The sequence below is a fragment of the Diadema antillarum genome, unplaced genomic scaffold, assembly GCF_040938485.1.
Source record: "Diadema antillarum isolate AM-2024a unplaced genomic scaffold, OU_Dant_1.0 scf00000163, whole genome shotgun sequence".
Lineage (NCBI taxonomy): Eukaryota > Metazoa > Echinodermata > Echinoidea > Diadematoida > Diadematidae > Diadema > Diadema antillarum.
In genome coordinates, this window is record NW_027271052.1 from 1,465,007 (window position 1) to 1,492,083 (window position 27,077).

The 27,077-nt window shown below is 39.4% G+C and overlaps 1 protein-coding gene across 1 annotated transcript; it reads left to right on the forward strand.

The window, feature by feature from the left end:
- The first annotated feature begins 1,138 nt into the window (after positions 1–1,138).
- Positions 1,139–16,257, forward strand: LOC139722306 (Golgi phosphoprotein 3-like). Its single transcript, XM_071633615.1, has 4 exons — positions 1,139–1,420; positions 12,079–12,325; positions 13,027–13,340; positions 15,009–16,257. The coding sequence occupies exons 1-4, from the start codon at positions 1,226–1,228 to the stop codon at positions 15,117–15,119; spliced, it is 867 nt and encodes a 288-aa protein (XP_071489716.1). The 5' UTR covers positions 1,139–1,225; the 3' UTR covers positions 15,120–16,257.
- The last annotated feature ends 10,820 nt before the right edge of the window (positions 16,258–27,077 follow it).

The window sequence follows — 27,077 nt, forward strand, 5'->3', positions numbered from 1 at the left end:
ATAATATGGTATACTTTTATGTTAATATAACTTTTTATATATTATGATTATCGATCGCTTGCCGTAACATGCTGTTTCCATGGCAATGCAGTTTTTGATACTGTGACTTTCACATCTTTACCAAATAACTCATTAATGGCAATGTGCGCATTAAATTTCTTGATCATTGCTCGAAAATATGCGGAAGTAGTTCGATCACCAAAATCTGTGCCCTGATTTATGACCATGATATGCCGTCACCATGGCAAGTTTCTAATACATTTGCAAAAAATAAGTAAATAAATTTCAAAATGTCATAAGTTATCTTTCTTATTTGTGGAACTGATTTTTGTCAGTATTGTATCGTTCTGTAGGATTTTTTTCCTCTTTCTTTCGAAGTTCATCTATTTTTGGGATGGATTTCCTCTTTAAAAGTCGGAGGAGCAGTTAATCTTCTGGTTCCACTTCCGGGTTTCATCTGCTAAAAAAAGAAGAAGAAGAAAAAAAAAAGGTCTTACCCGCACTTTACCGTTTCATCAGCTGCATGTCAAGCGACATTTTTCTGGTACAACTTCAGGAGTTAATATACTTCAAAGCAAAGGTGTCTGATGCCCACTTCCGGGGCAAAACAAAAACAAAAACAAAAACAAAAACAAAAACAAAAACAAAAACAAAAACAAAACAAAACAAAAAAACAACAACAAAAATGGGGGGGGGGGAGTGATTAGACCTTATGTATTCCTATGTTTTATGTAAAGAAATGGGTGGGGCCAAAGCCCCCCCCCCCCCCACCCATTGCGTCGTTACCTACGCATAAGAGATTCTCTTTTGCCCTACAAAATATATCTTAAAAAAAAAAAAAAGATTTAGAAAACGGTATAGACAATATGCCATCATAGAGCAATAACACAAATACATTAGCTTTTTAATATACACCAATAAATCATCATTACTGTGTAGGGCAAAATTTTCGTCAAATTAGCAAGAAAAAAATAGATAAAACTGGAATTGGTTTTCAGTGCTCATTAAACGCGAGAAAGAAAGGAGAGGTCAGTCTCCAGCTCCCACCCCCGTGCCGTGACGCTGAAAAACAACACTACGCCATCACACGTCTGCTCAAGTCAAGGATTTTGACGTCATTATTCACGGGAGCAGCCATTTTGCGATATTGTGCTAATCCTTGCTCCGCCGACGAATACACATTTCATTAGTTTGGAGACATTTTATTAAACTTTCTTGAATAAACATGACCTCCTTAACTCAGAGGGGTAGTACTCTGGTTCAAAGACATTCGGCTGCTTCATCAAGGGGAGCGGAGGGAGGAGAAGGAACAAATTCCATCGATGAAGACGAGCATAACGAGGAAGATTTTGAAGAGTCGAAAGAAACGAGATTAACGCTAATGGAAGAGGTCTTACTCCTGGGTCTCAAAGATAAAGAGGTAAACATTGCTACAATCATACATAGCCAATTATAATAAATTTTCCGCATGTTAAACCACCCAACTAGATTTAACTTTTAACGTTTTACGAAGCATTTAGGGCGAATGGTCAGCCAACACCGGAGTGTCAGTGACGATCACTGACGATACCCCACACAGAAGAGATGGACGAGACCTGTCGTCGTCACACGTCGGCCACTGTATACTCGTACTACACTCCCTTTTGGCTTTGGCTTCATTATAAATAGTTCATTACAGAAGACACTGTGAAGTGTGCGAGTGTGCTGCGGACCGTGGTGTTCCTGTGGTTGATTGATACTGTTCTACTGCAAGTGAAACACACTAGGGTTTGATACGACAGCTCAGGTATCACAGGTGTGGCAGTGCAGTGAGACTAAATTTACGACACTTTTAGTTACACTACAGTCGCAGTCATCCTTGATCAATGCACCGAGGGTCAGTAGAGCCAGAGTGGATGTTATCAGCCTCCTGCAAAAAAGGCAGAGTAGACCGACGCCTGGGACTGTTCTATTTTAGTAGGGGCAAGCATGGTGTCACCGGACACCATGGTATTACCGGACACGCACATTTTTGCGTACTAATGACATTCTGTACGCGCGAGACTTCGTAGATTAGCCTCACAGTCACAGAACTTTGTGTGGACCGAAATCGCAAAAAACGCCACATAAAAATGTAAAAACACGAAAAAATTCAAATTTTACCTCAAATTTATAGTTGAGTGAACCGCACCACGTTTATAGTTAATATTTATGCATGTTTGAATCACATTTCGCGACTGAAATTCTATGAAATCCCACTCACATACAGGAAAAATGCTGAAGATTCTATTAGAACCAAAAGTTCACTGATCAATATCGGAAAAATTGTAGCTATATTATCGTCCTCAAACGAGAACGATGCGGAATAGTTGTGCGCTAAGGGGCACGCAACTCATCACCCGCGCGTGCAGCTCCCATAGACAAAGCACGTATACTCTAACCAGTTGTCGATTTCTCACAAGGTTTTATTGCGTGAACTGTTCGAAATGGTCAAGACAGACATTTTACTGTAAAATACGAAATTTGAGCTTCATTTGCAGAATTTTTTGTGTGTCATCCGCTCGGTGAGAATGTGTACGGTGATTTGTGGGATGAATTGTGATTCTGGTGCAAGGATTAGGTGCGAAAGACCTCGATTATTCGATTACGAAAATAGCGTCCGGTAATACAATGCGATTTTGCACCGCGCAAAAAACCACTATTTTTAGAGGGGTATGTTTGAAGCATATTTTCTAAAAACTGGAACGAAGAAATGACGTAAGTTGGCTGAATTCGTAATTTCCATGAGTCTGTGAATAAGTGGTGTTGTTTTTAGCCGAAATTTCATTCTATGAGTACGGAATTCAAAGCCACAAAGAAAAGCGTCCGGTAATAGGATGTTCCACCCTACTATTTTAGCTTAAAGAAATGTGAAATCTGTGGTTCTTTTTTAATTTTCATTCTTGTTCAGTGGAATGCTACACAGCCTACGATTTTCTCAGAGCACAAAATTTACAGAAACCACTAATGTTAAACTTCTAAATAAGTAGGGTAAGGCCAAGGGTACCAGTATTCGGTCAGCTACCGGTATTCGGTCACTTATCGCTTGTCACCGGCAGTAAGTTCAACTGTCACAACACACACAAGTCACATCAATTCACATACTTGCACACTTATTCACAACAGGAAACTCCCTTAACCCCCTCCAAAAATGCATCCAAAATTCCAAATTTTACCGTCAAAAATGCAGAATCGGCGCTACTTTCCAAAAGCGCGCGAGGATTGAGTCCAGTTTTAAGAGTACGGGTCGCCGAAAAAGCGCTAAAAATCAAGAAATGTGCCGTTCTCTCGCGGGATTTTTTGCTTATCGCAAGCTTGGAGTGTGATGGTATCCTCAAAAACGCAAAAGAAAAGCAAAATTTCCGTACATGCCGATACAGTGTCTTGATGTACAAAGGTTGAATGCAAGTGCCGATTCCCCAGTATTCGGTCACTAATGGGCACCGCAACATCGCTGATGCAATTTTGCGTCAACAAGGTAGCACGCGGCGCATTTTTTAGCTGCGTTGAACACGCATTGACTTTGAACGTGCATATCGCGTGTCCGAATACTGGTCATGATGACCGTATTCTGGGGAATTTTCAAGGTGATATATTTTGGGATTTTGTGAAATTCTTTGTGATATTTAGCAAAATAAAAATTGAGATTAAAGAAATTTGATATACCAACTGGTATTTCACATACATTGCTGTAGATATGATGTATGTATGTATTATTTTAGTTTGAAAAATATTGCAAAAAAGCTTAAGTGACCGAATACTGGGGGTGTTACCCTAAATTGAAATACACTACTCAAAAAAAGTTAAGGACCACTTTTTAATGTGTGTATACAATTTTCAAACCGGGTGTTGTATTTCTAGAAATACCCGAATATGGCTGTCTTGAATCTCCTCAAACACCCTGTAACAATTTCACACATGGGTGGTTTCAGTTGTTGCATGATGTCTCTCGCATTATTGCATATCCTGAAAAGTGGGCCCATTGTGAAGTGGTACAAATGTGGATTCAAATGCATTTTCTGTCTTTAGTCTCTACAATCAACAAATTGCTGACAACAGCAATGCCAAGATACAGCTGTCCAGGATGCCATCAAACACAATGAAATCAATTTCACACATGCAGTTCTTTCATGTCTCTTGCATCATTGCAATGTGCCCGTACAAAAGTGGCTTCCAAAGCATTTTCTGTCTTTAGTCTCTACAATCAACAACTTGCTGACAATAGCAATGCCAAGATACAGCTGTCCAGAATGCCATCAAACACAATGACATCAATTTCACACATGCAGTTCTTTCATGATGTCTCTGGCATCATTGCAGTGGGCCATAAGACAAGTGTCTTCCAAAGCATTTTCTGTCTTTAGTCTGTACAATCAACAACTTGCCGACAACAGCAATGCCAAGACACCACCTAAGTGAAACAGATGTAGCCAGAGCCCTAGGGATGCTGGAAGCTGGCCTCAGTCAGCGAAGAGTAGCCAGAATGATGGGCGTGTCACACAGTGTCATTAGCAGAGCAAATCAAAGACACCGAGAGACAGGGCTATACTCCGAGAGACCCCGCAGTGGCCGACCAGTTTCGACAACCCCTAGAGATGATCGCTACTTGACGAATCTCAGCCTCCGCAACCGCTTTCACAGTGCACGACGCCTCAACAATGACTTCGCTGCAGCAACTGGAGTGATTGTTTCCACTCAAACAATCCGTAACCGACTTCACAGAGCCAATATGCATGCCAGACGGCCAGCTCAGTGTGTCCCACTCACCCCTGCTCACAGAAGAATTCGTCTCAACTGGGCCCGGGAGCATGTCAGATGGACCAGACAGCAATGGCGTAGAGTTCTGTTCACAGATGAGAGCAGATTTTCCCTTGACCACAATGATGGACGTTCGAGAGTCTGGAGGCGACCAGGGGAGAGATTTGCAGACCCCTGTATTGCAGAACATGACCGTTATGGGGGAGGCAGCGTCATGGTGTGGGGAGGCATCACCTACGCCAACCGTACTCGTCTCTACGTGGTCCCAGGGGGAGCAATGACAGGAGTGAGGTACAGGGATGAGGTCCTTGAACCTATAGTGGTGCCATTTGCAGAAAATGTGGGACAAAACATCATTTTCATGGATGACAATGCCCGTGCCCACCGAGCTAGGGTGGTGACCGAGTTCCTTGAGGGCCAGGGGATTGAGCGTATGGAGTGGCCAGCGAGGTCCCCGGACTTAAACCCGATAGAGCACGTCTGGGACATGATGGGGAGGAGTCTCGAGCAGCTCGAAGCCCATCCACTTGGACTGCAGCAGCTGGGTGTTGCTCTGGAGGCTGCATGGGATGCACTGGATGTCAGAGACATCAATCGCCTCATCAGCTCCATGAGACAGCGCTGTGAAGCCGTTATTGCTGCAGGAGGTGGTCACACTCGTTACTGAACTGCCTGAAAGACACTCAGACATTCGTTTTTACCACTTCATGTCGGTAGCTGATACCCCTCGGGGCCCACTTTTCAGGATGTGCAGTGATGCGAGAGACATTGTGCAACAACTGAAACCACCCATGCGTGAAATTGATTACAGCGTGTTTAAGGACATTTAGGACAGTTGTACTGAGGTATTTCCAGAAATAAAACACCTTGTATAAAATTTTTATGTACGTTAAAAAGTGGTCCTTAACTTTTTTTGAGTAGTGTAGATTATCGATTAGGGTCTAGGCTAGGCCCACCAGTATTTGGCAACCTGCCAGCTCTCGTCACAAGTTATAAAATGGGAGGCAAAAATCCTGCGATCTCATTGGTTGAGAACTGTTTGTTGATTTTGTTCTGGCCACACGCTGCTCACAGTGGTAAACATGTTATCGCGCCCTTGTAGCAAGAGTGCGTGCACTTGTAACAAAGGTTTGTGCACAAAGCAAGTTTTCACGCACTCAGTATGATCTACTGTAAAAATGGTTTCTTTCGCGGTGGTTTTATTTTCGCGCTTCGATGTTGAACCGCGAATTTAACATCAAGCGAAAATGTTTTGAAAAGTTGCGCGAAATTAACCACGCAAGGAAATATTTTGAACTCGCCGCTTGTTACAATGCTATTGCGCACATGCACACGCAAAGATTCCACGCATTTAGTGTATTGATGGTCAACACACACACAGTGATACCGCGTAATGTAGGTCAACTCCTGTGCGTATGCGCCACTACGGTTTGACTGCCATATGCCATGTACACAGTTTAAGCAGCGCCTCAGACAACACAGCGCAAGCGCAGATCTCCGACATGCATAATTCATGTCGCCTCAGAACCCACTGAGAATGCCTGCCGCTCCACCACTCAACTCCCGATTGCGTACAGAATATCGATATCACGACTGTCGGCTTAACGATCGCAGCAATGAGAGAGCTAAAAATATCTTGGCCTCTTCTCTCTCGGGCTCTCTCCGCTCCGCGATGCACTTGCCAGGTCTTACCTCATTGCTGATTGGCTGAGCCACAACTGCGTTGGCCGTGTGTATTGTGAGCACTGTGTCTCGCTTGCTGCATCGCTAGCATGCACAGCGCGTGAAGTCACTGCACGCTATCCCGCTCTCGTATCCCGTTTGTATGTACCCTAATAGCCTTGCAGTGCACCGCAGAAGTATCGGGTAGGTCACTCGCTACGGAACATTTTCAACATTGATCTATGCACTTCAAACATCCTCGCACATACATTGCACATACTCGCACACGGTAAAAGTGTATCAAAACAGAGATTAATCGCTTGAGAATTCATCAAAAAATACCACGAGGATGAAAAAAAATTGCATGTATGACCAAAACTACTCCTTTGATGACATATTCCTGGCACAGATTGCCGGAAAATTCCATAATATAGGGCGAAATTATACGGAAAATCTACGTCGTTTTCCAGTAAGCCACGCAGGTGTACATGGTATCAACGTAAAGCTTATGAATGGAAGAAAGCGATGATGTCATTTTCGGAAGGCATTGTGGGAGAGCAAGCCGACCAATGAGGGAAAACCTTTTATAATTGAAAGCGATAGCAAACCGATCATCAACCGATACTAGCTTGCCGTCGTCTGCTATGGTAGGGAGCAACGGCATGGTGCGTGCAGTGCGCTGAGTGTGACATGACATCTTCGCTCAGAACGGTGGGAGTGCAAACCGTAGTGTGCCCCACGCATGCGGTCATTGTACTGTTATTTTAATTTCTATTTGATAAATAAAAGAATAAGTGGATTATACTCTAGTTTGGGTTTTCATGTGCAAGATAAAACAGTTTTTGCCAACTGTGAATTCACAGATTTTGCTGACTGCGAATTTAAACACAAGCGAAAAAGTCGGCACCGATGGAAACCGCGAAAGTATCTGTATGCGAAAGAAACCACTTTAACAATATGAGATGCCTATTGGTTGAAAAAAAAATATGCATCCAGTGTATTTGATGCATGATTTTCGAGCTTTCGTCTATGGCAAGCCAAAAGGAAATACATATTTAATAACTTGATGTAATTTGATAATCTATTATTTAATAACAAATTTACCATCATGTAACATGGTCGAAAAACAGAATTTTGGCAAGAAAATTGTCTCCATTCTTCATATAACACAGATTACACACATGTCTTTAGGTGCGTCAGTCGGAATAGTGTGCATGCAGTGACTATGGAATTTAGCCAAAACCCACTCGGCTTTCCCTCATGGGTTAAGCATTCCATAGTGGTTACCTTATGCACACAATTCCGACTGACGCACTCAAACCTGTGCAGCATTTGTGTGTTATGGGTAGCCAGAATCCTGCTATCTCATTGGTCGAGAGCTATGTGTTGATTTTGTACTGGCCACACGCTGAATCACAGTGGTAAGCATGTTATTGTGCACTTGTAGGAAGAGTACGCACACTTGTAACCAAAGTTTGCACACTCCGTACAAGATGATTGGCTGAAAATCATGCATCCAGTACTTTTTTCCATATGTCCAGTAAATACTTGATGCATGATTTTTGGGCTCTCGTCTATAGCAAGCCAAAAGGAAATGTATCCTGTAAATTTGCCATTGAGTAACATTACAGAAAAAATGGATTTTTGGTAAGAAAATTACCCATTCTATAACACAGATGATGCACTTACCTTTTCGTGCATCAGTCGGAATAAGCCAGTTCATAGTTAGCAGTAGTCTGCATTGACCTCTCCAACCACAGATTTTGCAAAACATGGAACAGTCTTCAACCAGAGCAGTTGAAAACAGCCATGCAAGAAGTGGTCATTTACATGTCGGTGCTGCATGAATGGCTTTTGTTAATGTTGCTGAAAAGAATGCACATTCACCTGTAAATACCAATCTGCACCTGGTTCATTTACAACATAGTTGTCATGAAACCCTGTCTAGGTTTTAAATACCTCAGTTGCAAATCCATTTCAAGAGAAGGTCTGCATGACCTTTAACCGCACATGCTCAGACTGGAACCGTGAACTGGTTTATGCATTTGTATACTAACTGCGACCAACCCCAGCGCTTTTACGGATTCTAGGAATTTTGGTTTTGTACAGGGTAGTATCACCCATCAAATCCAACAATTCTCAAACTTTCTTCGATTTGAATACGTACAAATGTAGTACAATTGTTGACAACTGGCATTATGCAACATCTGGTTCTTCAAATAGTCCCTTTCTGTCCAAATTTATGACTTTTGTTGATTCGGTCGAGGGGAATCTGTAAGAACGACAACTGTTCTTCTCGATGAATTTGAAACCTGTGTGCATGCGCTAGCCATTGGCAGTGTAGCCTTTTAACAACGCACCCTTGCTGCGCGACATCGTGTGGTGCCCGGTCGCTCTCTGCTGGGCACATTTCACTCAAACCCCATTCACTCACCACAACACCGCAAAAGGGCCTTGTCCAAAGGCTTAAGACATTGCGACTCATGCATATATTCATATCACCAATGCGCAATGTGCCTTGCAAAGGTTGCTTCGAAAAATGAAGGAAGGAATGGGGGATGTTATGGAGATGAACTCGTAGAAAAACATCTTTTCAAGACCATGGGATCAGTCTGGAAATGAGCAAGTGCACGACGGGTATGAATTAGATACGAATCATATAAAAGTGAACCATTTGCGGCTAAAATAGGGCACATTTTGAGGTGCTTAAATTTGTGTTTCTTTTTTCAAAGTACAGAGATGACACTCTGTTGACTTAGGGGGCTCCCACAATATAATCATGTACAACGAAGTGCCCTGGGGTTAATCACAAGCCAGCAAATTCTATTGTTGCAACACACACATATTACATCATTTCACATATATATTGTGTCTGTACTGGAACTGTTGTTCACAACAGGAAAGTCCCTTAGTCACCTCCATAAACCCTTTCAAAATCCCAAATTTTGCTGTCAAAAATGCCAAAGTGCACAGTAGTACAGTGTTAAGATTCAGAGTCTCGGAAAAGGCATTAAAAATCGAGAAATAAATACTGTTCTGTTGAGAGATTTTTTGTTTATCGCAAGCTCGGATTGATGATATCCACAAAAATGCACAAGAAAAACAAAACAAAACAAAAAATCTCTGTACGTGCCAATGCAATGACTCAATGTACAGGGGTTGAATGCAAGTGCCGACTTGCCAGAATTCGGTCACCACGAGGCGCCAGAATGTCTCCAATGCAACCTTGCGCCAACAAGGTATGGTGCGATCATTTTTCAGCAGTATTGAACGTGTATCCTCGCCTCACTGAATTCTGGCTGGGGCAGTCGGATTCTGGTTGGTTATCATAGCGATATATTTTTGGATGTTTTGAAATTCTATGATGTATTTGACAAAACCACAATTGAGATAGAAGAAGTTTGATATATCTAAAATACATTGTAGAAATGATTTGTATAATATTTTAGTAGGAAAAATATTGCAGAATAGCTTACAGTAAGTGGCTGAATTCTGGTAGGTTTAATCTAGTTCTACTTCTCTGTTGTACTTCCACAAATGTACTCAATACGCTGAATATTTCGCAAGGTTTTTATTTTCATGAATTTTGTGAGTCATGTGCTATTCACAAAATTAAAGACGTCGCAAAAATATTGACTCTGATCCTGATGTGAATGTGATGTACACATGTACCCTTCTCCGTTCAGTACAGGACTCCACAGTTGAGAATTTAACCACTTGCGAAATCGTCGGGAATTCCCGATTTGCGAAAATTTAGATTCGTGAAATATATGGCGTACCGGTATACAGTACATGTATGATGCATTTCTCTTCACTTCCCCGCCTGAATGGACAATGGGCATGATGGGTAGTTTGTTCAACCACTCCGACCCCTTAACAAGTGTGTGTACTTAACAGGCAAGTGGTTATTTAATGTAATTTTCCTGGCAATTCAGATCTGCTCTGCTCTTTTTGCCTCATAGGCTCAGCAGTAGGTGGGAAGAATTCCTTAGACTTCTTACCTGTTAACCCATACATTTAATAACATTTGATGCTTGCTCTTCCTTTTAATGTTATAAGATCACTTTCAAGACCAACATCAATTTGTGTGATTAGCATGACAACGTAAAGCTGTAATGTCTTTACAGTACAATCTTGTACAATACATGTAGGCACTGTCTATATTACCAATTCTTGTTTCTTGTTTTAAAATACGCAGTCATGTGCCCAATATCGGTCTTTTAATTCACTTTAAGTCACTTTCTGCACAATCACAACAAAGAGTTGGATGTACAGTGTATTCCTTGTACTCAATTGAAACACAGTATGTTGTTTTGTTTTGCTTTCTTGTTTTGTTTTGTTTTGTTTTTCCAATTTTAGTGGAGGTTAGCAAAGGAAAACTGCATAAGTTGGTTTGCAATGCCCCACTGGGAATTATTCAGATGAGGCTTAGATTCTCCTGAAAGTCAAAGGTCTAGACATCAGCACACAGATCAAGAGCTTGATCAAATGAAAATGGGATTGCTTTTTCCCCATAGCCATTCTCTCTTGAAGGACATGCAGTAACATAAGTGACACTTCACAGGAATTTACCTTCTTTGAGGATTTTGTGCCTGTTGTAACGTCTTTCACTTTGTGTGATGTTAGAAGAAGACAAAAGACAAAAAAAATCAGCACTCTCAAATGGGACAGGCAGGCATAGAACAAACCACTGAATTGGTCTTCTTTTGTGGCAAATATGGAAGTGATTGTTCTCGGAGAAAAATATGAAGAATATAAGAAACAAAATGAAACATGATTTGACATATTTTCTATATATTTATATTGTGGTGAGTAGCGCCCCAAGTGGGTGCCCTAGCGGAAGGTCAAAGGTGGGGTCGTGAAGGGTTTAAATTAAGTGTTATTTTGCATTGTCTGACAAAAAAACCATTTCCATCACTTCGGTCTCATTTGGCCTAGGTGCCTTTTCAGTCTCAACTCCCCTATTGAACAAGCACCGATGATGGGGAGCAGCAAACCTCGAACATGACAAATTCTGTGTCACAAAATTGGTAATTACTGAAGGGGACACTTGACGCCATGCATGTAATGTTGCTGAATGATCAGACATTCATGTCATCTACTGTTATTTAGTTGTCCATGTTTACCCTGAAACTGCTTGAGCGATGCACACTACATGTACAACTGCACATGCATTTCTATCGATTTTAGAGAGGTATCTTCTGTGCATGTAGTTTTTAGATTTTTGAAAGCTCCATCTTGTTTTTGTCCAGGCTGGATAGGGCTTGACAAGACTGGATCAAAGCAGGAAAGCATGTTCATTTTTTTTTTCTGACACTTTTGACAGTAAAACAGGTGCATAAATCAACGAGCAATGAATGTCCATGCATGTGGTAGGTCCATGTTTTGACTGCGTTGAACATGCTTGAGGCAAGCAGGTTAGGTTGTCAGAAACAACTTTTGTTGTAAAGCAGCTGTGCATATCAATTGATTATATGGATGAATTGTTCACTTTTCATCTTTGAATAACAGTTTGTGGGATTTAACATTAGATGTGATGCGTTTCTTTCTGGCTTCTATGACACCCCCACTATAATAAATGATTGCAACTTGTTGCTAGTAATTAATCCTCCTAATGCAATGTTCCTTTTTTGCTATCAGGGTTACACATCATTTTGGAATGACTGCATATCATCTGGTCTGCGAGGCTGTATGCTAATAGAGCTGGGACTACGAGGGAGGGTACAGCTAGAGAAGACTGGTATGAGGAGAAGAAGCTTGCTGAACAGGAAAGTTCTCCTCAAGTCTGATTCACCAACGGGCGATGTTCTCTTGGATGAGGCTCTCAAACATGTCAAAGAGACCCAGCCACCCGAGACTGTGCAGAATTGGATAGAACTGCTTAGTGGTTTGTGTACTTTATTAATTCCTTGTAGATGTACTGTCATATATTTCACAGGTGGACTACTCATCAAGATATATTTTATCTGATGATAATTAGTGGGGGTTTCTCTCTTTTTTTTTGGGGGGGGGGGGGGGGGGAGAAGAAGGAAAATGGAGAGGAATAAAGCTAGGAAGACCTAATTCTGGCCTACAGCTATTGAATACTTGCATTTTCCTGTAAACAAACTAACAAAAATAGTTGATTCGTTTAGACAGATGTACTGATTAAGTTGACATTGCTTTCTTTTTCATAATCACATAGTTTACATATATGTAGAAAAGATTGAAATGGATAAATATATTTTGTATCTTCTACTTTCATTTCTTGATGATTTACAAAATCTTCCTGTGTAAATTTCTTTGTTTTGTTGAACTATCAAGACTTGCTTTAATTTGTATGGTGTAATGTACGTCCCAATTAAATTTACTGATTATGTTCCCCTACTTTACCAGTCCATGAAATATCACCTGTAGTGTAATTATGCAAGGTGGCCTCCATTTTACTGTGGAATACATAACCTCTTTTAAGCTGTGGCCAAATGCCTAAAATTTATAAAGAAGAAAATGTTTGTGATTTTACACCAGAACTGCTAATATTACAGTGCAATTAATATACACATCGTAATGATTCATGAAAAACTCCAATGTTGTCTTTGAATTGAACAGGTGAGACTTGGAATCCTCTCAAGCTGAAATACCAGCTACGGAATGTACGAGAGCGTCTGGCCAAGAATCTGGTAGACAAAGGTGTTCTGACCACAGAAAAGCAGAACTTTGTCCTCTTTGACATGACCACACATCCTGTGGTGGATAGTGCCGTGAAGCAGCGCATCATCAAGAAGGTACAGGAGTCTGTGCTAAGCAGGTGGCCCAACAACCCCCTAAGACTTGACCGACGGATGCTGTCCCTCCTCTATCTGGCTCACTCCTCTGATGTCCTGGAAAACGCTTTTGCCCCCTTATCAGATGATGACTACGAGGTGAGACAATGCTGGGTATATTCTATTTTATAAAACGCATTTAATCTTTCTTTTTCTGGGATCTAGGAAATTGAACATAGCCTTTGCTTTGGGTGCTATGTTTATTGATGAATGCAAGATGGATGGTAAAAGTTGGTTCTGAAGTGAGGAAGAATTGTGTTAGCCTTCCTTTTGGTGAGATCACCTTAGATGTGTCGGGTGACAACTTACTTTGAAGGCCGTAATTGGTGAGATCATGTGATACTGCAGATAGTGGATACCTCACTGTGTGAAGCCATTGTAAGAATAAGCCAGTACATGTGCTGTGGAGTATGATGATAATAGATTTTTGATAACATCACATTGGGCTTAGCTGCTCATGACAGGAAAGGAGGGAGGGTTTGAATTAAAAGCATTTAATAAATGTTGACTGAGTGAATATGATGCTTTTTGCATCTCAACCGACAATATTTTGTGTAGCTGGAAAGTGCCATTGAGGATATATATCATGCTGGAAGCTTTCGTGTGATATTTGCACAGCTTTTAGAAACAGCTGCTAGGGGACTGCTGTTTGTGGAGCAAACATTCATAGTGCATGCTTGGTTATTGCAACAATACGCTGTGTGTTACGGTAGCCTAATATGGAAGCTGTTTCAGTGTAAGTAATGCATAAAAACTATTCGTCAGGCGGAACTTGAGGTTGAAAGAGTCTCCACATTCTATTCTTTGTTTTGTGTCTTTGACTTACCATTAGATTAAAGCATGTATGCTGCACATTCATACATTTATGCAGAGATTTTTTACACTAGCATATCAAAGTAATGACAGCTTGCAATAGTATGAGCTGTCTCTAGTTATGTTAAACCTTACTGTACAAAAGTGGTTGCATAACCATTTCAAGAAAGATTACTGGACTTAGTTTATGCAGTTCTGAGTAGCATGTTATAGTTGGCATGACCTTGCAAGTATAGCCTCAATCACCTGCATTTGGTTAAATATTAATACCAATTTCACATTTGTACATATTATGTTACAGTACACATAGTGCAATTGCATTATACTTTGTAGAGCGTAGCTTGTTTGGCTGTAATTGCAGTAGTTTGGTTCAAATTCTCCAGCATATTGATTTTCCGTATTATGGGGCTTGACACATATATGTACCTTGTATGTGTAACACAAACTTTCCAACAAATTATCTTAATTAAGCTGGTATTCATTATGTGGCATATATTTAATCATTCACAGGTGACATGTGAAGAAAATTTAAAGAGTAAAAGATTGCATCTGTTTTTTTTTTTTGTTTTTTTTTCCGCGTGGATTTTGTGTCATATGAGACCTCATGATCAACTTCATTTTATATACATTTCATATGACAGCATTGGAACTTTATGTTTAATATTAATAGCAAGAAAGAAGCATACACAACTGTGTCCTAACCCTTTGTGTGCATTGAGTTGTGTATAAACCCAATAGGAGTATACACAGCATCTAAAGTCCCTGACACAGAAAGAGTTAATGCGATTCATATTTATTCTCATGCATATATTACCACAATATTTCATACTCCCAAGATGTTACTCTCTTCAACTGTGTGCTCCTGTCTTTGCTGAAAACATTCCTTGTATTAAATGGGAGACAGATGTCATGAGATTATAAATCTGTCTTTTGTCTCGATATATTCGTCAACAGCTTGCCATGGATAGAGTGAAAACCTTGCTGGAAGCCGACCCTGAGGAGCTATGTCAGAAATCTGGTAGCAACGACATGATGTGGGCTGTTATAGCAGCCTTCATCAAGTGATCCCCATCAGATGCCTTCCCAAGTCTCGCATTCTCTCTCAATCCTGAACTGAACTGTCAGCTGGACATTATCTTCCTCCTTAGTTCCCACGAGATGTCAGCAAAGAGTCGCTTGGAAACTACTCTGCACAATTCAGACTGCAGTGAGACATAGGTGCTGTGTAGGCATGCAACCATCAAACCTCGCCCACAGTTCGTGGAGGGAGGCAGTTTCTGATCGATTGGCGATGATCTCTTCAACACTTCTGGCCAGCTGAGTGGCCACCACCAAGAGTGTAGCTTGTATCGCACCTATAGTCTCTTTTCTTGGCACTGTTATGTGAAGATTCATACAGTCCTATACAGACATTTTGCTTTTTGATTTTAAGGTCACTTCCACTTAATCCCATGACAAAGTGATCATTGATCACCTTGTGGGGATTCACCAGCTGTTACCTGTAGTTGTGTGTTCAAAATACCTCTGTATGTATGTATGTCTACCTTCCCCTCCTACTGTAAAGCAAGACATTTTTGCGCCATGAAATTTTCTTAAATTGGAGCCAGCGGCCATTTTAGTGGCATGAAATTTTCATGCGAATTGCCACTGGCATTCAATGCATATAGTGTGGACAAGAACTTTTGGGGCCAGTTGATTTCTCGTTTTACAGTAATCTTTGTGTTCATTTATTGTTGTTGTTTCACAGACACATGAATAATTCTAACCGCACACCTTCCGTTGCTACCATATAGTTGTGTATAAGGTCAGACTGTGTTTGTATGTGTTACAATGATTGACACAAACCATGGATCCATAGCATACTGAAAGCTATTACAAGAGAACATCACTCAGCCTGTATCAAGCGTACCGTATTCTGGATCTCGTGGGAGCAAGGAGTTAGATATTAAATGTTTCCTTTAATAATTGTGAGGATCTATGATAAGACTCAAGAGGTTTTAACAAACATTGGGCCTTGTTGCAATCAAAGCTATGTTTTATCAAGTGGAGAAATCATATGTAATTTGTAGATGCTGAATTCTGATTCACTGAAAGTCAAGCTGTATTTTTAAATTGAGGACTTCATGTCAAAATTGTTTTCCAGGGTTAAAAGATTGGAGCCTCATACCCCCAATTCATACAACTCACCCTCACTGCCACTCTCCTCCCCCACCCACCCCCACCCCTCAACATTTTCAAGCAAAATTACTAAAAAGCTACGTACACGTAGTTTAGTGAGTCATTCATGAGACACAGATTGTCAATAAGGTGTAATCATGCACTAAAGTAACACTCGAGGTGCACATGACAAGTAAATAATATATAGCAATTAATGTAAAAAAAAAAGCACTTGACAGAAAGAGAAATAATCTCATTGTCCATGTTTTAACAATAAATGACATTATATAGCATTGTTACAGATGTCGTTACTCTCCTGTTTAAGCATTCTCTCTATACTCTATGGTATGTATTAGCCACAGTGAGCTTCTAAAGTGTTCATACATAATTGAAATTGAAGAAAAAAAAGAAGAGTAATTTGCATTTTGTAAATATCCAAGAATTATATTTTGTATGCATAATTTTTGCAAATTTTCACTCACAAGACCATTTAATGGGTGGCAGAATGCGTGAACATTACCCACAGAGTGAAGATATGAAACTAAGAAAAATTTGCATTTTGTTGTCTTGGAGGGAATATATAACACAATCATGCAGTGGGAGATAATATTTTGAAAATATTAGTGAACTCCAGAAATTTGCGAAAATAAGGACACTGGGAAATATATTGTACATTTTACAAACAATTATTCACATTAGTTAAAGGCCCATGTGGATTACTGAGCAGCTTGAGTCTTATCATTTTATATGTGACACAGGTTTTTCAAAAAATGTCTAAGAAAGGACGAAACATTGGTGGTGATGGCTGAAATGTGTAAGATATTTATGTTGATACATGTGTTAGATTGTAAACTGCAGGACAGCATGTAGAACAAGACTTATATGGACAATCTGAATAGAATGGGGGCATCACATTCCATGGGGATCTCAGTATTCTCAAAAGAATTCATGCTGAGTTGTTCCATGATAAAATCACTCCCTTGTATTCGAAAACAAGATGTGCAAGGGATGCTGAAATTCTAGTACATGGAAGGTTTGTTAGTATGCTAACAGGTTATGAATTTTATGTTCCTTCAGGCCTAACTCATATTGATATAGTGTGGATAATAGCAGGTGTCTGTCACTCTGTGCACCTCCTAAACATCCTCAGTGTCTTGTCCACACGTAAACCTGTATCCAAACACCCTTGAGTTCTCATGGTATGGTGTTTTTCTTCTCATGGCATGCACAAACTTTTCTCATTCACTGATAGTGTAGAGAACAAGTGTTGCAAGGACACCACGTGTTAGTGTTTACACTGAATGTTCAAACACCTCATTCACTGGTAGTGTAGAGAACAAGCATTGCAAGGACACCAAGTGTTAGTGTTTACACTGAATGTTCCAACACCTTCCTGAGTTGAGAAGAAAATTACAATGCATTCCTGTAGGATTCATACACTGTCAGTCTTCTCTTGTCATGCACTAGTGAACTGACACTGAACACCCACAGAGAAAGGTTAGTAACTTTATGTATCATGACACAGCACAAGATACAAGTTTTGATATGTGCAAATGCTGGCTGCCAAGTGTGCAAATTTGTGAAGATTCAAACTGTGTTGATACTGTGTGGAATTTTGTGACTGGCACATTTAGCAAAGGAAAAATCTTAATCATTTCACCTTCATAGAGTGCTGTATACGCCATATGTTTCACAGTTTTGTTTTGTTTTTTTCAAATTCTGCAAGTCAACTACTATTGTGAATAATACAGCATGTGAAAATATTAACTCTGCTCCTGAAATTGATGTGACATGCATGTGTACATTCACTATTCCCAACTGTACTCCACTCGCGAAATAATGTCTGGAAGTCCCAATTCGAAAAAAAGTAGACCCCACAAAATATATGGCGTACTGTATGATGTATATCCTTACTATTCACTTGTAGTGGTATTGTTTATAGACAGAAGGAAATACTTATGGAATAAAGCCAGAGTAGCTCTGGTATTACTGTATATGCCGAATATTTCGCGAGGTTTTTATTTTCGCGAATTTTGCGAGTCGGGTGCTATTCGCAAAATTAAAGACACGCGAAAATATTGACTCTGATCCCGATATGAATGTGACGTACGCGTGTACTCTTCTCCGTTCAATACATGACTCCACGATCGCAAATTTAACCACTCGCGAAATCGTCGGGAATTCCCGATTCGCGAAATATATGGCGTATACAGTAAGTTTCCTACCTATGAGTGTCACTACGAAGTGAGGATGTCAGTAAATCACTGTCCATCAGGATTGTCCATGCCTTCTATGAGAGGCCTGGTGTAAATGCATGTGGGTCGGGCCTCATTTGGTCTCTGCTTTATAGCCTACCAGTCATGTTCATGGTATTTTAGCTCGTTTGTTGTGGACCAAACCAACCACTCTCTGATCACTGTTGTGTGAAATGAAGGAGGAAAAGAATGCCATGTTTGGTGATCTGGACACTTTTTGAAAAACCAGAGAATGTGTATATAGATAAACTTCTATTCCAATTGTATGTAAATGAATGATATATCTAATAAGTATTATGTAGACCAACAATACAGCATTGATAACTTCTGGCTTCATGCATTGCATATGCTCTTTATCACAAAGATTATTTTCGGAATTGTAATGCATGAATTCTTTGACTCTTGATGATGTATTTCTCCAGATCTATTTATAACATAGGCCTGAATTTGAGAACCCCAAGTGTGAGGTTCATGTTTTTTTTTAATCATTATTATTATTATTATTATTATTGTTATTAGTTGGTTGCCTTGTTTTGTTTTGTAAAGATGAATTATGTTCTAGTTGTTTAAGTGTAATTCTCATTTAAGACTTAACCTGTTCCATACGGGAACCCTGATGGCCTCTGTATTAAGTCTATGGGGGTTTCAAATTTGGTATGGAATGGGTTAACACCTTGTCATGCTAAGACTTTTCACAAGGTTGTTGGCTACCATCAATGACCACTTGAAAACTTATGCTGACAAGTTCAGTTTCTATTAGTCTCTCTCACATAGAAAGGAAGGAAAAATTATATTTACAAATCAGACATGGAGCTTCAAGAATATAGGTATTTTTATGCGATCCAAAAGAGTATGTTTATTGATACTTCACAGCTGGTACAGACAGGTAGACCCATTGCTACATATTTGTCTGTTGTCTTGATCTGAAGTACAAAAGAGTACCACAGATATACCTTGAAATCTTACTCCAGGTATAAGTGTGAGGTATGTGTTTGTCACTAGAATGAAACTGTCACTGTGAATGTTGACTTCATGGTTGCACTGTGTTGTTGACTTTTTCAGAGAGACTTTCATGTAATTCACATGCTGTTGTGCTCTCTCCAAATATATGTCTTATGATAATCTCCATTTGTATAGTTTTGAGTATGCTTTATTTCTGTTACTGTTTTTAAACTTTTAGTGGAGGGTACTTTGATGACACTGCTACTTAAACACTGGTATATATTAAAAGCTAGAACGACTGCAGTACAATGAGAATAGCCAAGTGCAAAGGTTTCAGTCATCTGCATTTTGAGGGATACTACTGGAGTAGCCCATGAGTCCATTCCCAAAGCCATAAAGTTTGAGGAGTGTTGTGTGTTCACCCAACTACAATGTAGATGCTGATATTCCACCCATCTCTCTCTCTCTCATGCTTGTGTGTAATGAGACATCCTGTCATGAAGCAGTAGTGGTGGAACCTAAAGCTCCCTACAATATCTATGGCTAGATGTATATGGCACTGTTTGTTCCAAGCTTGACTAGATGTATATATCCTCAGGAACTGCTGTGATCTGAGATTGTGCTTACTTAGATTGAATAGGAGCTCCAACCTAGATCAAGCCAGATGAGAAAGAGACGGTTGAAATCCAGTTTACATGGTGGATATCGAGAGGTCAAAAAGTCATTTCCCTGAATGTCTCATTGATTTTAATTAGTGGTGGACATTCCATTCATTTCGTTTGGATAGTACACTGGTTTGTTTGACCTTTAACAAAACTGATGATATTGGCATCCTGTATACCGCCCTCTTTTGGTGAACAAACAATAAATGTCTGATTGCAACTTCCGTATTCTTTGTACTTTATGCCTTTTCCACTTCTAGTTTTCCTTTTTAAGTTTTGTACAGTAACAGATTTATATCCTGCAATGAAACTGCATAGAACATTTTACCTAGTGCAAGTACCTTATCAGTGGTACATTTATTTTGTACAGCTTCTAGAAAATCAGTCCTGTAAACAAAAATTATTTTGTGGCAGATGATTTACCTAGCAAATGACTTTTTTCTGTACATAAATATGTATTTATTCTTGGATTTTTTTTCTATTAATTTATTTTTTGTTTTGCTGTAGTGATCATACATCATGTGGCAGAAGAAGTAGCAGTGATTATCAGACTTGAGGTGGGATGTAAATGGCTCATCACACTAATGTTTGGTGGTGGGACATTTTTGTCTCTTCTCAGTGGAACACCCAAAACAAACATCAAACCAACACATCACAAAGCAACATTATTGGCATTTGTGAACAAGGGTTATTTAGTGATAGTTTATCCTAGGAGGTGATGGTGCTTGATTGTTAATGGCCTGTGCAGGTTTCTGAGAGTCCATGTTTCAATTCTCTTCTTTAATTCAAACTGTGATGTAATTCTTGAAAACCTTGCAGCGTTCTGTTACTAACAGTGGGCCGACTAAAAGTCTTTCTGTATGTCACTGTATGCTTTTGCCTAAATTTACAGACACATTTTTGCTTTCTTCTTTTTTCTCCCTCTTATTTTGTCCATGAATCAGTTTTGTGTCTAGGTTTTAATGTTTATTTTGTTTTGCCAAATTGATTTTAAAGGCATATGTTTGATAAGCCAGATATGAGTAGGGGCAGGTCCTGTATCAGCATCTACAATGGGACCCGCACACTATCCTAATGGCAAAGACACTGAAAGGCCAGCAAGGGCAATTGTTATCTCCTGATGTTATAGATATTTGGTGTAATCAATTCAATTTGGCTTCTGTTATTTTTTTTTTATAGTGGTTGTGTACCAGGAGAAGTGTGGATTACTGATGTACAATCGACTAACTGATGTTTTCAATAAAATATTTTAATCTCTATAAGATGTCCGTGTGAAATTTATGACTGCTCTCTGTTGCAGTGCATTTTAGGAAAATGCTGTCTTTGAAGGGAAGTTTAGGAGTAGAGATTATTTTGAAAAACTTGATCATTTGTTTTGGCATGAGAATACATTAATCCCAAAGGTCTTCCTCACAGAGCAAAGGGGAAACAAGTTCTCAAAGATTATAAACTCCAAGAGATACGAAACATCAGCAATCATAATCTCATAATTCCACAACCATGTATGTCTTCATCAACGTCTAACAGCGATTAATAATATTGCTAAATTCATGTAACACATGTAATACACGTACATGTATATGGCTGACATTTGCATGAGGCGATAGATTTTCTCTCCCTCTATGTAGCAAGGTTAACTGCGTGTGGAATGTTCATCATTTGATTATTAGCTTTTATGAAATTGTGGCGATGTACCCAGCACCAAAGAGTTTATTGCACAAGTTTTCTTTGCAACTGATTGACGTCGATGTAGGGCATTTTGTCAATCAGCTGCAATGAAAACATGTCGACGGAAGAATTTCATGAATTTTAATGAATTTGAACAAGTTTTCTTGTTATTACTGGGGGGGGGGGGGGATTGAGATATACATGTATGCACAGAGTAGCCACAACTCTGCATGATGGTCTCTTTACTTTGACTATTCTGATCAAAATTAATATGTGTAGTATTCTCATCAAAGTTAATGTCAAAATGTCAAGTTTTTTGTTTTTGTTTTGTTTGTTTTTTAGACGAACTTGTGGTTTTCAGTGTTAATGCAGGTGAACTTTCCACCACAGTCATGGCACAGACATAACATCAAGCCACCCACACTGACTGGCTGGTCTTGAAATCATTAAGCACATCACTGCAGAAATCATTCAACACAACAGCAAAGACCGACACCTGGGCCTTGTTGCATTAAAGGGGCATAGTCCCGGTAGTGTAGATGGCGCTGTTGATGCTACTGCCGATAACCGTTAGCATTGATACGAAGATTGCCGAAATTGAGCTGTCATCAAGAGTAAAGCGCGTAGGTGTTGCTAAGTAACGTTGCCTTCGTTGTCTTCTCCGCGCATCACGCAGTCTGTAGTAATGCCAGGGTGCGTGCATATGTGCTTCTTATTATGACATCACAAAAGAAGTTTGCTAAAAGCCGTCATCCCCCTGAGCCAAATCATGAGCCGAACTGTGATCGGACCACTGACACAGTGGATCGGACTTCTTCGGACTCGGGAAAGTGGGCCAAAGCGTAAGCGCCCAAGAGAAGTCAGTAGCATGGGTCTCTATAGGAAACTTGCGCCGTGCGCCCGCGTACGCATTTGACTAAAACACCGGGACCATGCACCTTTAAAGTCGAGACCTAACATAAGTCAGAAAATCAAGCATAAGTCTCCGAATACTCGATTCTGATTGGCTGATAATGGACTTACATTTGATTTTCTGACTTATGTTTGATTGCAGCTTGTTATGTAACAGGGCCCTGGTTGCATAACGCTTCTACAACATGTACTACGACATTGTAGTTGCAAAAACAGCCACTACCATAAATGCGTCCAATCACCATGAACAATTTGCACTCATTACCATGGCAATTTTTATCATAATTGATAACTATCAGAAGTTCATGACGCAACATAGCTAATAGTAACGAGTTAAAAGACATCGGGGAGCAAAAAAGATAAGGCATTCCTTCAATGTTTTGTTTGGGGATAAATATGTTTAATGTCACAAAGTCTTGTCACAATAAGCGAGAGCTATACAAAATTGTCAAATATAATACATCATTTCTTCAATGGTCTTTCATTCAGTCATAATCTCTGTCACTAGTCCCACATGAGTTGCAAACTAAAAAATTCATATTCTATACATCCCTTGCCTAACACACAAGCAAATTGGCAAATGTTGTGGAAGACAAAACTAAACAAAGACGTTCTACCAACACTTATGACAATAGTGCAGAGATAGATCCTGCTGTACACACATGCATACTAAATCAGTTCCTCTTGGACAGACTGTGGAAAGCCACAAAAATACTGCTTTGTAACATATAAGCCTGCTTTACAATATAGAAAGAAGGTCATTCAAACTCATATGAAACACATATGTAGATATTTTCTACAGGACAAGTTAAACAGTACATCACACTATTTTGGTATACTGCACAAGGGAAATGGCAAAGAATCAAGCAACATCAGTTATATCTTAGCAACTAAGGCAATGACTTTTTCATCTCGAGTCAAAATAAAATTTCATGTTTTCATTCTCCTGTTCCATCCCATTCACACAGACAAATCTGCCTCCAAACAGCAGCACCACTTAAAAACTTGAGATTATTGTTCGTGTCCATATGAGTTGAATGCCTTGAAAATGTTAACAGATTATACAGAGTTGTGTGTTTGCATTGAATGATTTCATGCACAGTGCTGAGGAGGAATCTGTGTGTGTGTGTTTATATATAAATTATATTGTAAATGTACACTATCTGTGGTCTACATTTGGAATACACACCTGCATGCCATAGACACACATTGGCTGTAACCAATGACATTTCTGCAGGTGTAAGAGTCACCATAATGGGATCCTTGTTGTCAGAATCAAACATTGGCCCATAGTTCTAATGTGCAATCATGTAATAGAAACGGGTATGTGTCTATCATGAGTCTCCTCGAAGGAGTCTGGCACCGGAGTCTACACTATGGTCAGGACACACCCAACCCCTACAGGGCATTAAAAGTATGAGAGTTTGTCTTTGTCTGTCTGTCTGTCTGTCTGTATATATGAATGAGTGTGTATGTGTGTGTGTGTGTGTGTGTGTGCATGAAGTAACAGAAAACACCTGTGCTGGAAGATTTGCTGTTCTTCATCAACCATGGAATATGTTTTCTAATAAAATACCCTGCTACATTTCACTCAGACATTCCTGAAAAATAACTAGCATTCCAATTCTAGAAATACAGTAGATGAGCAATGTTTCCATTTAATATCAATTGGCAGGAATCTGGCAAAGTAATCTACATCAAAGAATACACTTGATTTCATATGTCTAATGAGTCATCACATTGGATTACTGTATATATGCTGATTGTACCACAGAATATCATCTACATTGGTACTCCATCTCTAGTGTGTGTATATACCATTGCTTCATTCGGACCCTACGGCAGTCTGCTTACTAGGAAATAAATTTGTAAGTCAGAACTAATCATCATATTGTTGGTAAATATTCTTCACTACTACATCACTCAATCTGATGAAAAGGGGGAGAATGCATCAACTTGCAAGCTTCACATGTATCAAACATTAAAACACAAAAGGAAAATCTTGCAGATTTGCATATGAATTGGGCATACCTGCTATTCTACATATTACAAATAATCAGCCTAAGAAGGCATCAAAACGTCTCATAGCACACATGGAACATCATGACACAAAACTTCACTTCCATACACATTATATATTATTGCACTTGAAAGTTTTGCAAATTTCCTTATTTCATTGTCACCAACTTGGGAGCGTATCGATAAAAAAAAAGAAGAAAAAAAGTGCGTAGGATCAACACACTAACACAGGTGTGATGATACTGCGTAAGTATAGAAGTCAACATATAAGAGAATGTTCAGTTGTATTTTAACCAAAATGTAAAAGGTAAAGGATAAAAATAATCAATTGAAAGCCTCATGATAAGAAAGGAAGTATAAGGAGCCATGGGGTCATTCCTATTCATATTCAAGCATGGAGATAAATCATCTCACACATGCAATTAAAGGCACACATCAAGTTTATTTATAAGCAAATCGCCTTGCGTAATGCTCTTGCAGCTTCACAGAGTTGAGACACAATACTGAATATGGCTCTTTCCTACTCAGTCACTCGAGTTATATCAAGATCACAACAAAGTTACTCACACTGATTATTAATATCATATATTACTATATATATTTTATACATATATGATTCTATACACTGTACATTGAATAACAGTCACTATACATTGTACACACGGTAGAAACTAATATACAGATATTCTATGATAACATATCACAAAGTATGAAGGATGTTTATATTCACTGTCAATACAATCCAAATATTAGGAAAACTCAAAATATTCAAACATATTTTCATCCTCAGAAGAATGCTTCAACAGGCAACTTGAATGATGTAAAATATCTGCTGCAGAAAATCTCACCTTCACGAAAACCAAAACAAGTTAATTTGTTTCTGTCCTTCACTCCTTTAACTATTCATCTTTGAGTCCACTCTTCCCTTCATCAATGGTTCATCACTTCCAAACCTGGCCATACATAAACCACACCTTCCCACCATGCTGTGGGAAACACTCTTGTAGTGTGAGTGGTGTGACATATCATGACGACACAAGGTCACATGTCATCAGAGTCTTGTTGCCAAGCTTTGCTAATTAAAACATGATGAGAATAATCATCTGCTTAGATCTCCCAAATGATCCAGTGAAATTTGTAAGCCCACAGCTGGTTAGATAATGCCTACACAGCTAAAAGTTCAAATATACTGTGAGTTACACATTTGTTAATCAAAGTGGCACAATTGTTCTGGCATAACTTTATGTCCAATTCTCTGTTTTCCACTTAATGCCATGTGCAGAGGATGTATCGGAAATCAAAAAGTAGGGTGATCTAATTGTACAAACAAACAAGTTTTGAGTATCAATAAGATAATTACTATAATGTGTTCATTTGCATTTTTGCTCTAACCCAAAGAAGGCGAGACACTTTATTACATAACATCCATTGTGAGCACAACAGAGTATAGAAGAGCACTAAGGGGCCCACTCTACACCCCCATACTTCCTGGAGTGTACTTCCTGGCAGGTTTGAACTAAACTTCCTGTCATATCATCACAACAGACTAGCTGGAAAAAAAACTTGCTTGTCAAACAAACAGCCTGTAGAAACAATCATGGATGTTTCCCTAATCACAACCCTCCACTGATCTGACCTTGTCAGCCTTCTCTCCCTCCTTCACTGCCAAAATGATTCCCATCTACTTAGACTTCCAAATCTCTCTAACTTCTCCAAATACAGCAGGAAGCTGATAGAATTACTTCCTCTTTAAATGGTGACTGTCTTCATATTACACCCAAAACAGCAAATATTGAACATCCAAAGAGAAATTCATCACTTTCTCTTCATTCACGACTCCATTTTCTGTTAATACTGCAATAAACTAATTGGTCTCAAGAGGGGGCCTTTTAACCTCCTTGAATACAGTTGATTGTCCGCTATTCTTCAAGTACAATTCACTTCATGGTTTAGCATGTTGTAAAGGTGATGAATAATTACCACAGGAGAAAGAATGTAGTCTGTGACAACTATTCTTGAAAATCTTGGCAGCTCTTCATCAACACTAACTGACATTTGCATGCATACCTTCCAAAGACTTTGTATGGACATATCCATGGACATATCCATGTCTTTATGACAGAAAAAAAAAAATCTAGACTTACTGGCTCCCAGAGTCATGACAACTGGTGTGAATTGCTGAAAAAAACCTGCCCAGTGTCTGTATTCAGATGTAGAACTCGATCCTTTACAGAGTGCAATAAATCATGATAGTTTGACTCCTTCTTATCTAAACTGAATCACAACTTGTTCAGTGAACCAGCAGCAACGCCAAAGTTAGCTTTAGCAACATTCAGTCCCTGTTTATAAACCAGGGCTTCATGGTCACCATGAAAGAATTCCTACAACTCCACAGTTTGTTTCTCGTA

What these genes read in the sequence shown, in the direction of transcription:
- LOC139722306 (XM_071633615.1), top strand. Translation starts at nt 1,226, where the DNA reads ATGACCTCCTTAACTCAGAGGGGTAGTACTCTGGTTCAAAGACATTCG. An exon ending in TGGGTCTCAAAGATAAAGAG is followed by an intron (nt 1,421 to 12,078) that starts GTAAACATTGCT and finishes TTTTGCTATCAG; the next exon opens with GGTTACACATCATTTTGGAA. An exon ending in TTGGATAGAACTGCTTAGTG is followed by an intron (nt 12,326 to 13,026) that starts GTTTGTGTACTT and finishes TGAATTGAACAG; the next exon opens with GTGAGACTTGGAATCCTCTC.